Source organism: Camponotus vicinus, unplaced genomic scaffold (assembly GCF_025532165.1).
Source record: "Camponotus vicinus isolate PSW18456_S1 unplaced genomic scaffold, iyCamVici1.0 SCAF_14, whole genome shotgun sequence".
Taxonomy (NCBI): Eukaryota; Metazoa; Arthropoda; class Insecta; order Hymenoptera; family Formicidae; genus Camponotus; species Camponotus vicinus.
The window spans coordinates 4,864,579-4,883,339 of record NW_028141950.1 but is presented as its reverse complement, the minus strand read 5'-3'; the positions used below and the strand labels follow the sequence as shown (position 1 = coordinate 4,883,339).

The 18,761-nt window shown below is 37.5% G+C and overlaps 1 protein-coding gene across 14 annotated transcripts in view; it reads left to right on the top strand.

The window, feature by feature from the left end:
• Positions 1 to 18,761, top strand: part of LOC145965466 (neural-cadherin-like) — a 194,431-nt gene that overhangs the window by 121,039 nt on the left and 54,631 nt on the right. The window contains exon 1 of one of the 14 annotated variants that reach the window (XM_083089040.1): positions 7,601 to 8,033. The exons of the other annotated variants lie outside the window; for them this stretch is intronic. Within the exon in view, the coding sequence (XP_082945166.1) occupies positions 7,982 to 8,033 (52 nt within the window). The 5' untranslated portion in view covers positions 7,601 to 7,981. Of the gene's footprint in view, positions 1 to 7,600; positions 8,034 to 18,761 lie in introns of those variants that run through there. 14 annotated transcript variants of the gene reach the window in all.

The window sequence follows — 18,761 nt, the reverse complement described above, 5'->3', positions numbered from 1 at the left end:
TTCAAAGAATCTCGGAATATAACGAGTGTCTCAAGTTTCACTTCAATTACCGCGCATTTTTCTTCTTTCGCATGAATATCCGCGAAAGACAAGTGTCGCGAAACGAAGCGAGTGATATTCCATCCCCGTGGACGCATTGTTGATATAATCGGATCAATCGTTATCTTGGGGTTTGTGTCTTGAAACTATGCACGAGAACTGGGAATCGATAGGATCGCGTTGTGTCGACTTGGTCATGTCGTCGCCAGTCTAGATTACATACCGGCAATTCCCGGGATTTGCAGAGGTAAATGGGATGCACCGATTTAAGATGGATGCATATATCGTGTCGTGATCGATGACAATTTGCTCCGCAGACCGATTAAATTAATTGCGACACATTTTCTGTCGCGCTTTATCGTTTACTTGAATATTTGATTTTACTCTTTCGCGGATGCGCGATATTTTTAATTGCGATGTTCGAAAACGACATATTTTTCCATCATTGAATTCCATCATTGGATATTAATTGGATACAACATGCCATTAAAGAAAACAGCTATTATTTTAACACACGAAATATGCGAGCGCCTCATTAATTTCTATCAATCAATCGCCAATACTCGCGTTTAATTAAGGTTGTTTTTCATCGGAAAGAGAAAATTCCGAACGATATTTAATTGCACGGTTAAATAATCATTGCATGAATCGCTCTTGGCTTGTTACAATAATGATCAGCAATTATTATTTGACGAATTGTAAATTCGCATCGTACATGAAATAAATTATTTTAACGAGATGAATGTCGAGGATCATAGTTTAAAGGACTTTTCATTCTTCATTTAACATTATCGTCTCTTTTATCATCTTAAATCCAGTTCCCAGGGAATTAATCCAAAGTAATACCTTTCTGCCTGAAATATCATCTGTCTCTCTCTCTCTCTCCCCCTCTCTGTAAAATTAATTTCAAGTAAGTCACTAGCTCCTGACGAAACTTCCGACATTGAAATATCTTCATTTTTTCTTTCTACTTGGCAAACGAAATGGCGAACGGTTCAAACAGTATTCCATTACAACTCCATCGCTAAGAATGACTCTGTCAGCCTGCGCACACTATTGTTACTTTCAAAATAGAATCCGCCTGTTCAGCAAATATGTAAAAAAGACATATATGAAGATAAGGGGTATTAATATTTTTTTAAAACAATTAACATTTTCAAAAACAAAATAATATATAAATTTAATTATCTCATCAGTTGAAATCTTTTCTCTTAAAAGAGAATTCTCAATAAATGCTAAAATTGACAGAATTTGCAATTGTAAATTGACTGTATCGCAAACAACCTACATTTGTCATTCTACAATGATCATTTTTATAATAATGTGTGTTGATATTTTGCGGTCAAATTTATTTTAATTTGAACATTGACGCTTAATATTTAGTTATATAAATATTTTATATTTTATATAAATTTAATATTTTATATTGAGTTATATAATTTTAAAACTAAAACGCGCTTTTGTACTACTTTTTTACATTATGAATTGTTATTTTCCCTGAAAATAATATGCAAAAAATGTAATATTAAAATTGCTCAACAATTCACACAGAGATTCGAGATCCTGAATTTTCATAAATATTCATAAAGAATCTATAAAAAAATAAAAAAATAATATTTTCAGAATAATAATATTAAAACTGCATACATTGTTGACAAGAAATTCTATAAAGATACTTTTAATATTTTGTATAATGTATCCATATTTAATATTATTATAAAGGAATGAATAAATGCAACCAGTTTTAAATCAATGATTAAAGATAAAAAAGACCACAGATTTGGATTGCAAGTTTCAATGCGACGGCTGAAAAATATCAAATGTCAAGAAGAGAAGGGTAGAAACTTTGCGAACGTTTCAATAGTCGATTGTCGCGTTCTGCCGTCTGTGGTCTTTCCGTTCATCGGACATAGTCGAACAAACGGATTCGTGAGCCCGCATGAATTTGCCCGGAGAATAGAATTTTCGATCAACTGGCTATGCACGTCGGGGCGTCGATCGTATCTGTCAATGACTTGTACCCGACTTGTCGTACGAATCTGCAGATCTCGTTTCACCGATCCCCAAACGTAATCATCCGGTACATTTAACGACCATCGCGAAGAACGTATGCCAACTATCGAGAAAAATATTTTCGATGTTCCATTTTTTGATATATCCTCGTTTTTACTATATTTTAATTTATGCTCATATTGCATTCTTTTTACACGAGAAATCGCTAGTCTTCTTTTATTCAGCTACAAACACCAGTAAAATAAAGCTTCATTATCGATTATACATATTTATATATCTAGTGAAAAAGAAATTTGCGATTGAAAAAGAAATTAATGATTTGTTTCCAGAAACCGTGATTTAAAAAATGATTAAATTTAATTGCGTGAAAAAATATTTCTTTCCAATTTTGATAAAAAAATTATAATTATTAAAAATACACGAGTCGTTTAAGCCTTTAATGTAAAATACGAGACTGAAATGATAAATAAGTAATGGCGAGAGTTAATTAGAGACGCAAAATATTTTTAAGTAGGATACGCTTTTTAGCCGATAAAATTTATAACTTTCTCGAGAAAGTCTTTTAACCACATTGCTCTTAAAATATGAATATTAAGATTTTATAACATAAAATAATTTTTTTTTAAATATAATTAATAATCGAATTTTTTTTAAATAAAAATCGTGTATCAAATTTCTCTCTTCTAATTTTTCTGTCCTCATATTGTTCACATGATGAATTAGTAGTTGTGAAATTGATATTCCTTATACACATAGCATTACATATATTATTACTAAATGACCGTTACATTAACAATTACTATTTATGCCATTTGATCCCACGAAACTCATTATCAATGCGTTTATATAACAATTGCGATGTAATTAGTCTTTATGCATAGCAAAATAGATGGTTCAAACAATTCAAAACACATATTCACATATTCAAAATTACATCTATCGTATTTTCTAGAGTTGTCTAGTGGAAAAATTCTACCGGCCTTGCATAAATAGAGAAAGATAAATGCATTTAAAAAACAGCGCTTTGTTAGTAAACATGCGTATATATTTTACGCAGCGTTTGTTTATTCCGATATTAATAATACCAATTTTTTAGCAATTATAACCGAGCGAGTTTGCGCGTTTATCTCGAAATATATGTCGTTATACTTTGTTTCAATATATAATAATATTAAAATAATATTAATATATATTAATTAATGTAACGTGATAGTAGTATATATAATTTCGCTTATTTTACACTTTGAAAAGCTTTACTAAATATTATAAAGTCAATTTATATAATTGACTTATATATACGATTTTGAATTGGAAATATATTCCTATCGGAAATATATGAATGTATGTATCATACATAATTCGCGTGCGTGAATTATTTTATTAGTTGTATGTAAAAAAATTACAATATATGTATATCTTTTTGAAAGTATGAAAAAAGGGCAATAATGTATATAAATTTTTAAAATTTTAATTGTTTTCTATTGTTTTTAATTCCAGATAAAATGATTAAACTTTCGATATAGTGTCAGACTTCTAGTGAGAATGCAGTTTGTATTAATAAACGATCGATTTAACCTGGAAATGAATACCTGATATTATCGTAGGAAATTGCGATCTGCGTTTCACGCACGTGTAATCGAGTAGCTGAGAAGTTTCGAAATTGTCTCAGAAATAGGGTCCCTCCGTCAGTCGCCACCTCATTGCATTATCGACGTCGTCAACATTGTATTATGTCGTAATATAGCTCGTCAAAGGTATACATTGTGTATTCGGGCATGCTACAAGTTCCGTGCGGGAGACGTGCGATGACTTCCGGCAAATCGATTCGTATATTATTTATCGGACCAACCTGCAAAGCATCTTCTCTTCGAAAATAGATTCCAATACTCTAGATCGGGAGCTAAAAATATATATATAATTCATGAACGTCTTTCTTTCGACTTGAGGAATTTTGGCAGGTTTTTAGAACGAGAAAGGTTACCTTTGAATTTCATTCTATTTATTGTTATTCAAGATTAAAGATAAAAACTTTATCAAAGATTAAAGATTGAACTTTTATTTGTGAAATTATTAATATTATATATATTATTGGAAACCATAAAAAAAAATTCAAATTCTTGATGATGTTTTAAGAACAAAATAAATATTATATATCCACAAGAAAATTTCCGATAATTTTTTTGTATCTTTTCTAGTTTCGCAGTGCGTTGCAATTCCAAGGTTTAATTATAAAAAAAAATATGCATGACAAAAAATTACACGCGATTGGTCCATAAATATAGCAAGTTTCATCAAGTTCCGAGCCAGACAGTTCGCGAAGATATAAATCAGAGCACTACCGTGCAATCTCATCTGTCGTGTTCGGGAATAGATTAGTGAATGTCAGAGCTGAATGCGAAATGCTCTTTGAAGATTCAATGAAGGATGATAGATCCGGTGGATCGGGGTAATGCTCCGACAGCCGTTGAAAGTGGTTGCGCGAACAGATGCGCGACTTTGCTCGAATTTCCTTCTGACTGTGCAAGATTTCAAAATTCGAAGAATCACGAAAGACTGTCTTTCAAACTTCTTTAATTCTAAAATCAGATACAGGCAAAAGTAATCGGCTTAATAAAGTTATATGATTTTACTAACTTATATCTCGAATTGACGACCAGAGCTTGCGAATTTGATATCGAGAGAAAGAATTAAAGAAATAGAAAAAATATATAAGACGAACAAAAAAACAAACTAAAAATACCGAGTAATTCACGTACTTTACGTATAAAAAAATATATAATCTGCTTTAATTGAAGGTACAATCACTACTTGACATACTTATTCGGCGATTGCGGTCTTTTAATTTTAACTCAGCTGGCGCGGAATTTTTTTGATACGCGTATTTTGTAAGATTTATTCGACATCAAAGGATTTTAACAATTATAAATTTTATTTCACCGAATTCTCGAGAAAATGCGCTTTCAGCTCATTTCAGATGATTTTTCCGCAGTTTAATCTTATTAGCGCGTTAATTAGATTCATGATAATAATCGGAAAAGATTTATAAGCATTCTAAGAAAGCGATTACGGCATTTATATATTTGAGAATCGCTGACTTGCACGAGGAAGGGGAGGAGGTTAATTTTTAATTCTCCATTTCCATAATACCTCCTGAGAGCTCGATCGTGTTTCTCGTCTAGATCGATTTGTGTAACAACTGAGATGAATTGTAACTCTAGCATTTCGGGCACTTAATTAGCCCGGGAACCCCACTATTCGCTATAATATGGAAATGATCCGAGCAGCTCTCGGAGCAGCTAACCGACACCACCGACAGTGTTTTGCTACTGCTGTTTACGACTATGTGTAGCACGTCGTCGTAGAATGTCCCGGATTTGCGGATGGCATTCCGTGCATTCCGGGCTGCACCGACCGAGATTTAACGCAGCGCTTTAATCCAAAGCAAATGTAACTGTATATTTAAACAGTCGTCAGTATTAGTCGCCGTAATCTCGAATAATCTGTTGACGAGCGCTATTAACTATCCACATACCACGCATGCATTCGCGCTACGCCTCGCCTGCTATCGTACTCGGTGTCCGTTACTATGTATTACGAATTTCCCTTAGGATCTGATAATAAAATTTGGTTCCTATTTTTCCAGATGAAAATTGGTAATGAAATTTTTGCGTTAACTTCATATGGAAAACTTGAACGGAAAGTTAATAGGGAATTAACTTCCGAGGTAATTAACTTGGAAAATTGTCTCAAGTTGCGAGAAGCTCCTCTTCAGCTTTCCCTCTCTCTTTCTTCTCGCAAGATACGTATGTAAATTAATAAACGTAAAACAATGATAAAATTATTTAAAATCGATTTCTCGCAGATTCGGAGATATTTCGCGTGTCTAAAAGAGCGCGTTTCGTGTTATGAAAATTGTGTATATTACGCGAATCGCTTCTTTTATTTACGTTTCTGCGGCTCTTCCGCGGGAAGGAAGGCACGCCCGTGTTTACGTAAATTTAGTACGGGATGTACCGAAATAGAGCGCTGAATAAGTGTTGAATCCAAGTTCTTGAGTTCAGCCGAGCGCGAACTCGAAGCATGTGCGCGCTTCTCTTCCTCCGATTGCAAAACTACTCGGGATCGGATTTGAAGTAATCCAAGATTCGAAAACAAAGTCTAGATAGAAATCAAGACTCGTGAGATATTCGATAAGAACGCCATTTATATTCATTTAGCGATTATATAATAAAAAATATACATTATTCTGTTTCCTGCTAATTTTTCCTAAAATAGGATCTAACAAAATTATATATTTAACTTTTATATATTTAATTATATATTCAACTTTTTTATTATATTTTAATGTCTATTTTATATATTAAAATGGAAATTAATACAATATAATGTAAAAATGATGATTATTTGTTAGAGAAATTTTTTGCTCCGAAAGGTATTAATTATATGGAATCAAGTAGATTATGGAATCAGCATTTCGAAATATTCTGTAACTCTCGTGTAATTGTGGAGCGCTTTCCAGGTTAATCATATATAAATTTCATTGTCTAGCTCTCAGATATTCGATTGATCAATGGAAATGCTATAATGATTAAATATGTAGCGTTTGTACAACGACATTTAGCCCCGTTTCAATTTCTCGATTAATGAGCTAAATAACTCCAAGTGGTGTGTCACAAAGAGCGATTTGGAATCGTATTAAACGCACACAAAGTATCAATTTCCAAATAGTGTTTCTAATAGAAATTATTGATCGATTGTCAATTTTTAATAAAATTCACCGATACGCAACTAGCGGTTAATTCCCACGTAAAGAGAGAACGAAATACACGAGGAGATCGCCGGGGCTCGTGACATAAAACCGCTCTCATTTGCTCATCCCCTGGAATCAACCCTCCTCCCTCGCGTTCGCGATCATCACGTGCGGCGAGGGTGTCGCTCGTGAACGCTACACGCGTCTCTCCCGGCGCTCGCCCGTGGGGCAGGTGTATCGTAACTATATACGAGTCTACCGCATTCCGGCGATTCCGCGTTCAGTGTTACGCGGTGACACGGTATATTGACTGAGGGTGGATCGCGCGCCTCCCTCGTCCCCCGACTGATTTGGCGCGGCTGCGCAAATCTGGGGGCCTCTCGCGCGCGGCGCGACTGCCACCGCGGCCTCTCTCCCCATGTACCTTTCCCATTGCTTTCCCTGCGTACGTATCGCACGTATAGCCTAGTGCTTTTGCCCCGCGTGTGTAGGACTCCCGGCCACCGTTGACGTCGGATCTCTCCCTCCTCTCAACCGTCTCTGTCATCCGTCACCCTCTCTCTCTCTCTCTCTTTCTCGGTTCCTCTCGCTCTCTCTTGCTCGCCTCCGCGATTCCTCGGTCTTCTCCTTTCCCGTCCCCGCACGTGTAAATGCGCGTACGAGTCGTACGCGATAAAAGCATGTCGGTGACAGACTTATCGATACGGTCGGTGCCAGCCCGCGCGTTGAGATAACGCGCTGCCCCGCAAAGTGCGCGGAATCGACGCGCGTGATCCGGGATCCGCGCGGCGGGAATTCGCCAGAAGCGAACGGAAGCGGGTGACGCGAGGAGGTATCGGCGCCGGAAGGTAGAGGGTCATCGTCGCGAGAGTCATCGTGCTCTTGCACGGGAAGGATCTGGTGGTGAACCGCGATTTCTGCATTTTTCTTGCCATGTGTGCGCGTGTGAGGGTGCGTGCGCGCGCGCGCGCGTGATGTCGGTGCGGAGACAAACGTCCTTTCTCTTTCTCTCTCTCTCTTCCGAGGGCCGTGCATGTGAGGGTGTGCGTGTCGGAAGCGCTAAATACGAGTAAGCAAGTGATACCGGTTGACGGGTGGTAGGTGGACTGGTTTCTAGGTTTGCGAGTCCGTCGTCGGCTTGATCGGACCGGGTAGTTTATGTGATGTGAACGTGGTTTAATGGTTGATCCGCTCAAACTCTTCTGGGTTATTACCAACAGCACCTACCTAGGTACGTTTGAACTTTGTTTGAACCTTGTGTGAAGAGTCTCGCGGGGAAAATGGGGCACGATCGCGCGCCCACAGTTGTTTATGTGTTTTCGAGTGGATAGAGTGTCGGAAGAGTAATTTAAACCGGGCCAACGTTTTGCGTGTAACGTGACAGAATCCGCAATCGTTATTGAATTGTAATCTGAGATAACGAGGTCGCGATGTGCCACGTTAAAAATTTTCGAACTATGCGATTGTATCCCATTTCCCTCCGCAAGATTTTCTAATATCGTGCAATAAACGTGCCGTCATTGAAACTGTGTTAATTATTCGTAAAATTGTAATATTTTCAAGAAATCTTGCTAGAAGAAAGGAAGCAGAAACGTTTTTTCTTTTGTTTCATATCATTTTTCCGATGAAATTTTATTATAATAATGTCACTTTTAATTACACGCACATATTCATGTTATATATATTTTTCAATCACATAATTATCGAGACTGGTGCAGAAAATTTCTAAAGCATTAATCTTCTTTACCTAATAAGTCACTAGAGCTACAAGTATATTCGTTGACTAATTATTCTTCTAATAGCTATAAATAAAGAACGAGGCTTTTTCAAACTGAGATGCGCGCTTTCAGTTATACTAAAATATACACAATAATCTTCTTTACTTAATCTGTCGCCAGCAATACAAGAATATATTCAATAATTAATCATTTTTTTCTAATAGTAAAATGAATAAAAAATAAAGCTTTTTCAAACTGAAGTGCTGTCGGTTGTATAAATACATGCGATAATAAAATCGCACTAGATTTGATAAAGACGCGAAAAAAAGAGAACATAAAGACTTTTTATCGAGAGATTAGTATTAAGCGATTTGAGGAAACAGCGCAATATCGACATGTACACAGGATCTGTTTGAAGCTACGTGTTTGATACTTCCGCAATCTATTCTAGCGTAACGCATCCCCCGTTCGTAACACGATCGCGGCGAAAAGAGCGCAGGAGATGTTTTTTGCAACGCGCGAGAATCGACAAAAACAAGCTCGCCGGCATCTCGCGGAATGTTGCCGAGTGGTATCGACGGAAAACTGACGGAAAACAGGCGGCGCCGAAGCCACTCCGCTTTGTGAAATTTGCTACCGCGTTTCGCTACCGTCTCGTTTTTGCTCGTTGAAGAGGAGAAGCTGCAAACATTCCGGACATTTTTAGATGTTTGGAAGAACCTCTCCCTCTCTCTCTCTCTCTCTTGCGCTCGATCGGAGCATCGAACCCGACGATCTTGACTTCGAAACTTCTCCTCGGGAAATCCGCGAAACAATGGTTGCATTTTCGCGACAGACGCGATGCGACGGATGCACTTTGCATTCGCATCACGCGCAGATGCAGCTAAATTGCTCGCGCGCGATCTGACGAATTAAATAGGCGCCCGCGGGCGCGAAACAAGAGCGCGTTTGATTCAGCGGGAAATCAAGTCAGAGGCTTCCCTCCGCACCCGTTTCTCCGTGTCTTCCTCGCGAGATCACGTCGCTGCCCCCGCAATCGAAGCCCCTGCCTCTCTGTATTCAACGGCTGCGCGCGCGGTTATTAATGAGAGTCACCGGATGTATCCAGAAGCGACCAGGAGAGAGTGGACGTACCCGGAGACTGCAGTCCATTTCCTCCAATTTCGTCGCTATACAATATTTCCAACTGCGATGGGAGTTGGCGTATTCCGCATAGTTCTCTCTGCGACAGAGCGCGATGAAATTGCGCCTGAAATTTGTGAAATTCACGAATTTGTTTCGATATTCCATCTCTCTCTCTCTCTCTCTCTCTCTGGGGATGGATTACAAATTCGCATTAAATCCTTGTTCTCGATCAACGAATTATCAAGTCCCCGTACCTCGATTATTAAGGATCTCCCTCGAATATTCCTCCACCAGATCGTTATAATCCCTTCGGTTTTAAATTTCATTCCCAATCTCGCAACCGGAGGGAGGAGTCGCTGCGTTTCTATGAATACGAGAGAATGCAATATGTTTTGCAGCGAAACGTTTTACGCAAATTAACTCGAAGCGCGATAGTCGTTTCGGGCGCATCTCTCGTTGCCTCGGTTGGAATACAGATTGATGTTGAATCTTCCTTCTTCCGGATTGCCAACAGGTGATCAACCAGTTAACGAGCGGGGAAGCGCTCAAGTTCCAGAAGGCACTCTGCCAGTCTTCGGCTTTCACGAGCTACGCGAAAAGTTGGCAGGTTGTCTGAACTTTTTCCTCTCGTTTCTACGGCGAGTCATTATCGGATGTACGCGGCTGCTCGTTTGCCCTTTCGAAAAGAGACACCGCGGGATCACCGCACGTTCCCAGCGGAAATTTATCTCTCTCTTTCTCCCTATTTCTCTCTCTCTTCCTAGCTTTATCGATGAACTTTGCACGCGTCCAGCTGAAAAATTCACGATAGGGAATATCGGAACACGATCGCGTTTCATCATATTTAAGCATATTGATGATCATCTCGACAGGGCTCTTTTACTGAGGTATGCGAGAGTTAAAATTTAAGCACGTTCTCCATTTAAATTCGGCCGATAATCGCCCGCCTGGTCGACGTTAAGCCGTCCTAAATTTTAAACGCAGACGGCGCACAGCTCGGAGCTTACCGTCACTTACTGAGAATAGTCGAGATGTATCATTAGCGCAAGAAATAAGGGAGCGAAGGAGGATGTTCTTTGTCGTGAAAATTACTGACAATGAGAAGATCCTTGTGAATTTTACGAAGAAGCTATCGCGACGGAATGTCTGGTTAATAAATAACCGCTCAATGATGTGGAATTATTTTATTTTTCAAAAAATTTATAATATTAAAAAATAATAATCGGAGCACGAGAGAGAATTCTTTTGTCGTAAATACATATAATGGCGGAAATTTTTCCATCGCCCTCGATCTAGACCATTCGAAATTTTCATCCAACTCTGGTCGTTTAAAGCAGCTTGTTCTGCGGTTCGCACTTGTTTTTTTCATTATTTCTGCCCTTTTTTTTAATTTGTAAAACTCGGTCGGTCGAGAGATCGAAATGAATTTGCCGGTATAGTCGAGATTACGACTATTGGCGCGGCATTATTGCTGCACTACCGATCAATACTTTGAGAGCACAATACGCTCTCCTCGGTAAATCCGGAAGTCCCCGTAATTCTAAGAAGTAATTTTAGAAAAATTACCTTCGCGATGGGCGAAGAATTTATTAGCGTCACAAATTAATGTTGGACTTTAATCTTTGCGTCTTCTCGACATCACCAAGTAAAGTAATCCAGACATTTTTATCAATAATCTCTCTCTTTTCCTTCCTTTCTTCTTATATATTTTCCCCTTTATTGAACTTATATTCGTTATTAATTGTCAGTATTAAAGTTTTACAAATGTTTCGCTCAGATAATCTCTGCAACTATGCTTCATCCGCTGCTACAGCTTTGTAGCTTCCTAGTTCTCCGGCGCTAAACGTAAAACTACATTGATAGACAATCACTTTACGCCATTTCTCTAGGGTTCATCTAAAATCCTATTCACCCGCCAATCCCATTCATTCACTGCCACCTACATATATAGTCCACTTCCTTTTTCCTCAAGCATGTCCTTCGCTTGGGGTGTTAAAACGAGCTGGAGAAAAATCGCTACCGGTCGTTATCCGCGAAGTGCGCGACAGAGCGACGACAAAAATTCAATACCCAGGTTGCCATTTCTTTGGCGAGAGTTTCCTACCGTGTCGTCGCCGAGAAAGGGCGATTCTTTTCACGATACGAACGACCGCACGCAACGGTTTCATCAATCGGCCAATCGGAGACATCGGATGCCGCTTTCAAAGGATTTCGACACACGCACACGTGCGCGCATGTGTTCGATTGGGCGGGCAATTGAGGGTATCGTTCCATTGAATGAACGGAAAATCAATCCAGGCGGGCTGGTAATTACGTCGTACGCGAGCCCCATCGAGGTATTCGGTCGAGCCGCGGATTTATATCGAGACAAGCATGTAGAAACGCTATAGGCACGTTTTGCGCACACCTCCCCGCGACCTCCCGCGCGCGAATTTATGCCGCCGGGTTATGGCTCGGCTGGGGCGATGAATGATTCCCGTCGGCGACAGCGGGCGAATCATAGGCATGCCGCGGATGACACGCATAGCATAAATCTCGAGGGTTTGCGGTCGAGTCACCCTGCTCGTCGGATACGTGTAACGTAGCTCGTCAAAATTGTTATCGTTCGCGGTGAATCGCTCCTCGTGTAAACGAGACGTTAACACGATAATAGGGAACCTTTTTTTTTTCACGCACCCCCCGCGAAATATGAGGGAAAAGATTGGAATTAATTACGAGTGTTTCTCGGAATGCCTGATTTTAATTTTGAGACTAACTTATATTTCACTAATTTATGTACACGTATTTTTTTTCAACTTTGCGAAGAAACCATTTATGAGTTGAATAGCTTTGTTCGTAAACTATGATTCTCTAAAAACGAAACAAAGGAAGAATTAATTAAAAAAGTTCCTTTTTTTAAATTTGAATAAACTACTTTTTCAGAATATTGTTTAAATCTAGAATTTATTTTAAATCTCCGAAATAAAAATATTGGATGTTAAATAAATTAAATGTTTTTTAATAAAAATGCCATACAAAGGTAATATTTTTTTGTAATTTTTGAAATTATTTATTGAGAGAGAAAGTGTGTTAGAATCAAGTTATTCACAATGTAAAATGTGAATAACAATACGTAAATAAATTGTCAGGCGCGTTTATTAGCACAGCACTGTTGATTAAATCCGTCATAATGTCGAGCACGATGTCTATCGCTATAAAGTCTGCCAATTCAATCATCGCTTCTTTACGATTGGAAGCGACGCCTCGACATCATTAAGCGGAGCAAACAAACTCCTCGAGCTTCTTCATTTTCCACCCGCGCCTTCATAGTTTAATAAACTTCAGGATTCTTGCCGTGAACTCGCATTCATTCCGTTCGATCATGCATCGTTCCAACGATATTCACCCCTTTCGATTCATCGTGTTCCGCGCGCAGCTGATTACTTTTTTCCCTTCAACGGAAGGCTATTCTGACGCTTGCACATGTGTGTGTGTTATATGTGTTTTCATTCGTCGCGTAGTACCAGTGATACGAACAAAGTGAGATTTAATTCCGCCACTGTGTGTTTTTCGCGTGCAAACGCAATTTTTTCCTCCATTTTCTCATTGCTCTTCGTCTCGCCGTTTCATTATCGAGTATTCACACGTTTCGACTAACGAGAGATTATTATCCTCCTCCTCTCTCTCTCTCTCTCTCCTTCCATTTTTCTCTCCACTTTTCTTCACCTTTCCTTCCTCTTTGTTCGGTCCTGGTCGCGTCCCATCTTCAGGGCGAGGAATCCCCGTAAGTCTCGAAATAATTCCTTCATTTCTCTGACGAAACCGGCGCGCCTTTGTCGGCCGAATGGAATCAACTTCTCTGTAAAAGTCCACTCGATAGATTAAAACTGTGCTTTGTTAAAAGCTTCTGTTTAACTGGCAGTCCGTTATTTTAGCGCGACATTTATTAGAGGATCCACCAAGCGCGCGTACCTCTTTGCCGATCATAATTGACTTGTCAGTTACTTTGTGCGACCACCGCTTCATAACGAAACTTTTCTTCGCAACTTTTCCCCTTTTATGAGCGAACGTTGTCTTTTGTTGGGACCAAGTTGTCGCTCAATTCCAAGTAAACGAGTAAGCCGTAGACAAAATTACAGAGTGGCTATAATGCTATTGTCAATGCCAATATTAATCATTCGGAATATAACGTATATTTCATTTTTAAAAAATGTGCTATTATAATGTTGCAATTTGTTGATGTATTTCTTTCCCTCTTAATTAGTTTTATAACATTTTATGACATAATTTCTCTTTAAATCAAGCGTTTCAGAGCACGACATTTATTATATTCGAGCAAAAAGTTGTTCTTTTGCATTACACGTAATACAAGTGTTTGGAAGTTACATTATTTAAATGGTTTGTTAAAACGTTGTATTAAAGTTTATATGTGTCTCTTCTAAAATGGATTGTAATCTCGCTTGAAAGTATCGTCATCTCGTTGTAATTGCATTAAATTATTTGCTCGATTATTTTATCATTAGCACTCCTTATCTGTTAATTGCTCCGCTGTAATTCGCGCAATGATACTAGATGCAAATGCGAAATGTCAACGGCATAAATAATAATTTCTCACGATTAACGCGAAATTTTTCAAGCGCTCGCTCCTATAACTTTGCTAGCTGCAATTACTACAAAGACTAGTTTTTAATTTAAAAATGCAAATACACGACGTTGTCTCCGTTTCACTTTCAGAGACAGATGCGCACACATGCGTGATAATAATATAATATTTTCTTCCGAGAACAAACGTTCTGACTTAATTACACACAAAGCGCGAAGAATATGAGTTCTCGCTGTGTTGAATAAGAACGTAACACAATCAGATATAAAATATGCGTTGCATACAACTCTGGCTAATTAATATTCGTTCGTGTAGGACAATCGCAGAAATCGCGCTTTTTTTAACAATAGAGAGCTTCATAACAAGTTTCCATTATACCAAGAAAAATATTAATTTAATTATGAAGTTGAATCATAATTGTAGAATAATATAGAATAATAATATAGAATTATTTAATAATATATGAGGCTATTAAATTATTATTAGAAAACGAAATTGTCAATATTAACTAAATTTAATTTAATACTAATTAATTTTCCGACTAATTAACAAAATATTTAATTTTGAAAGTCGAAAGATAGACAAACAATATATCCTATTTAATTTTAGCATAAATTTAATTTGAAAATTTAAAAAAATCTAAAAAAATACGTAGAATCTTTTGAAAACATTCTATACATGCATGAGCCAAAACATACATAATTACGGATTCATATTGTTGATACATACGTCCATTTTCGCGAGATTGACCTGCCGCTTAATCAACAAATCCGAAATTTATGAACGCGGGCGAAATACTACAAACAACCAGCTGAGCGATTATAAACATTAACGGCGCGGCATTAATAGCTATAGAAAACGGTACATTATAGTTGGCAATTCAGAGGTAGCTTTATTCATACGTTTTCCGTTTTATGATTTGCAAAGCGTTTCCGTCAATAGAACGTATTTACATTCGCACATATATATATACAGGGTGAGTCAAAAGTATGTTTTAAAAATTTGTGAGCGTGTTCCTGGATAAAAAGGAAAAACAAATGTTCATATGAACATATGGTCGCAAATGCTTTGTTGTCGAGATAATGGACATAAATCAGCAGTATCAAATAATGCTTTATTTGAACGTTTACAATTTTGTTATTGTTGTTTGTTTTTTTTGTTTTTTTATCTCGACAACAAAGCATTTGCGACCATATGTTCATATGAACATTTGTTCTTCCTTTTTATCCAGGAACACGCTCACAAATTTTTAAAACATACTTTTGACTCACCCTGTATATATATATATATATATATATATATATATATATATATATATATATATAGTTTTATGGCAAATATGAGAAGCTGTGCATTTTAACTTCTCTTTATTTTTCACTCGCTCTCTCTCTCTCTCTCTCTCTCTCTCTCTCTAGGGATTACTTTGCGGAGAACTTCGCTCTATCTGAATAAACTCTTCTCCAAGATGTCTTGGACGTGAACGAATTGACGCATTCTTGATTTTTATCGAAGAAGAACGTACGATTAATTTATTTGAAAATAATTTACGAAATAAATAATTAATTTAAAAACTGTGAAAATAAAATATTTTTTTACATATATTTATATGTATGATTAATAATTACTTTAAAAATTCCATTATATTATTACTTTGTTAAATAAAAAAAAATTTAATTAATATATTTTCGCAGCGTATCGCGATCAAAATCGTTAAATTCTTCAAAAAATAAGATTAAATTTTTACGCGAAGCGATGATAATCTTATAAGAATTTTAAGAATTTTTATTATAATTTAATTTTTTGTTGTTTCGCAAAATCAATTTTGTAGGTTGCTGCTTTCGCGGAATCAAAGTATATACCTTATTTACAGACAGTTGAACAGTAAAGACTTTTGGTCACCGCTAGTATGAAAATATTATCTCAATCTGTCTCTCTCTCCCTTTTTCTGAATGCCTGCAACATGTTGCATAATGCATCGTCCGTCACAACGAAACGAATGCGAACGAGTGCATCAAGCGCAGCCCGATCAAACAACAAAATGCGCAGCGGACTGTAAAATGCCTTTTTACCACGGAAATCTTATATTTATCCCACACCTACACACACACACACACACACACGTATACACGTCACGCCATGTTACACACGTAAAAGGCCGTCCATTGTGCGAGACGGCGATAATAAATTCTATTTATTGCAACGTTGCTCTGGACGAGATAGCGCTGAAAATCGTTTCACAGCGAAATTGGAACAAAGTATCGTATACATTATTGTATCGCTCGTTGCGCATGCGCTCGCAAAAAAACCGTTAATCAAACCTCGTTGTAATTTAGCAGTTATCTAGGTATGTCAACGATTTATCATTGATACGCGTTCGCGCGAGTTTTACATCTTAAATTGAGATAAATTAATTTTGGTAGCTTTATTCGTTGCCACATGTTTAGAGAAATATATTTTACCTCAAGATTTGAAATTTTGAATTATTATGACATATCGTAAAGAATATAAAGAATATATATACAAACTGCTTAATATCACGAAAGCGTAGTTTCGCGATGCGAATACCAAGTGCACGAACTGTGTTTTGAAAACTTTATTATGGAAATGTATGCGTATGTGAGATTTATAAATTTTATGAAAACATTTCTTTTCTAGTTAGCTCTAGTTTTCTAGTTAGTGATCAAAGTACATTTGATTCTTAACTCTATATAATATTATCTTACTAACATTTTAATCTGTGTTTGCGATAAAAAATTTACCGTTATATATATTGTATATATTCATTAGAGATTAAATTATCTCGATCTAAAAACTTCCATATTTTGCAACAGAATATATACTGATTTATTCTGTTTTTAGAAAAATGTCCCGAGTTTGATATGGAAAAATATTAGATATGGAAAAATATATCTTATGTTAGACACATTTATCGCAGAAAAAATCTTCGTTGCATGTTTAGAATCGAGATTCAAGTTCACCGCATCAAATCGGTTTTATCTTTGAATTATTTAGAAAAACGATTTTCGTTTCCGCGGAACACGAGTATCGGACGTGATAAATTGGCAATTAATAACGTCATTTATTTCGCGCGTCAAAATGGCATGAATGAAGCTTGTTTCGGAGGAAAACGATTAGCCGGCGTAGTTCTCTGTCTCGCGAAAAATATGAATGGGCTAAACATGTGTGCGATCCCGTGTGATAGGTGACACGTTCTTTCTCGGTTCTTTTATCACCTGTGATTTATGACAGCCGATTCAAAAAAGAGGACGCATCGCTCAATCTCGGCTCATTTTCGGCGTTCATATATTTGCATTGCCCGCAAGATTGCGATTTATGGCACTTTGCGAGTTCCTTGAGTGAGGGAGACACCCCTTTTTATTCTCTATCGCGAACTATCGATATCTCGCTTTTGAAGAGCCTGCTTTTTCGCTTAAACGACATTGACTACGAGAACATCGGAAAATGTACAATCGATCATAACTCTATCGCGTGAATCGACAGGAAACGATTAAAAAGATCGTAAACTCGTGAGAGTCTCGGAAAAAGCTGTATTTATAATCGTGTTTCTTTTATTACGCTTACGTGTTTATTATTATTTTCTTTTATGATGTTTACGTACACGCAAATACTCACTTTACTTTTTTTTTATTTATTCATCCATCATCTTTGCATTTAATATGCTTGCAGGATGCGGAGGAAATATTGGGATTGATATTATTCCGCTCTAGTTACAGTACGCACTCGCGTTTACAAAGATTTCTACGTACACTCGTGGCTTTAACGATATAACAATTAACAAGTTCATTTTGTCCACGCCTCTAAAACGCTCACGTTAACGATAAAATCCTGTCGAGCATGAATTATTTCCTCTTTCTCTTTTTTTCGTAGGAATGCAATTACCCGCCGCGTTTTAACGAAGAAGCCGGACGTCGGGAAAGAGTTGTCTGCTTTGTACGTTGCAGAAAATTTCATTTACGACTACGGGATAAAACGAGCGTGGGATTAAGAACCGGCGGGATTAATGTTAAGTACCGTACGGACGGGGCCGGATTCGAAAGAAATGCTATTGTGCGGAATTCTGCTATTATATCGAGGTGCACCGAAAAAATTCCGGCGAGATACTCCGTATGAAACTCGGGCTGGATACAAATTGTACATATTGTATCTTCCTCGACCGTAATCCGGCGGGGTGTGTTTGTACAGGTGCATAAAATATGCTACCGTAAAACCGCAAATCCTATTTACGTAACGCATTTCCGTCGTGTGGATTTACGGGAACACCGGGCGACGCTGTAAGATTAATAGACACACGAGCCGAAAACAAAGAAAAGCCACATCTAATATACGAAAACGCGAGCGGCTTGATTGATCGCGCGGGGGCAAATATTTTTTACACGTCAAACTGCTCGCTTGCGAAAGGGGTAGCTTTTATTTTAAATTACGCAATAACTCGTGCGTCATTTTAATACTTTCAATTTTCTGTTCTGTTTAATATTTTTGTATCTAATATATTATTACATAGAAAGCAAAATAA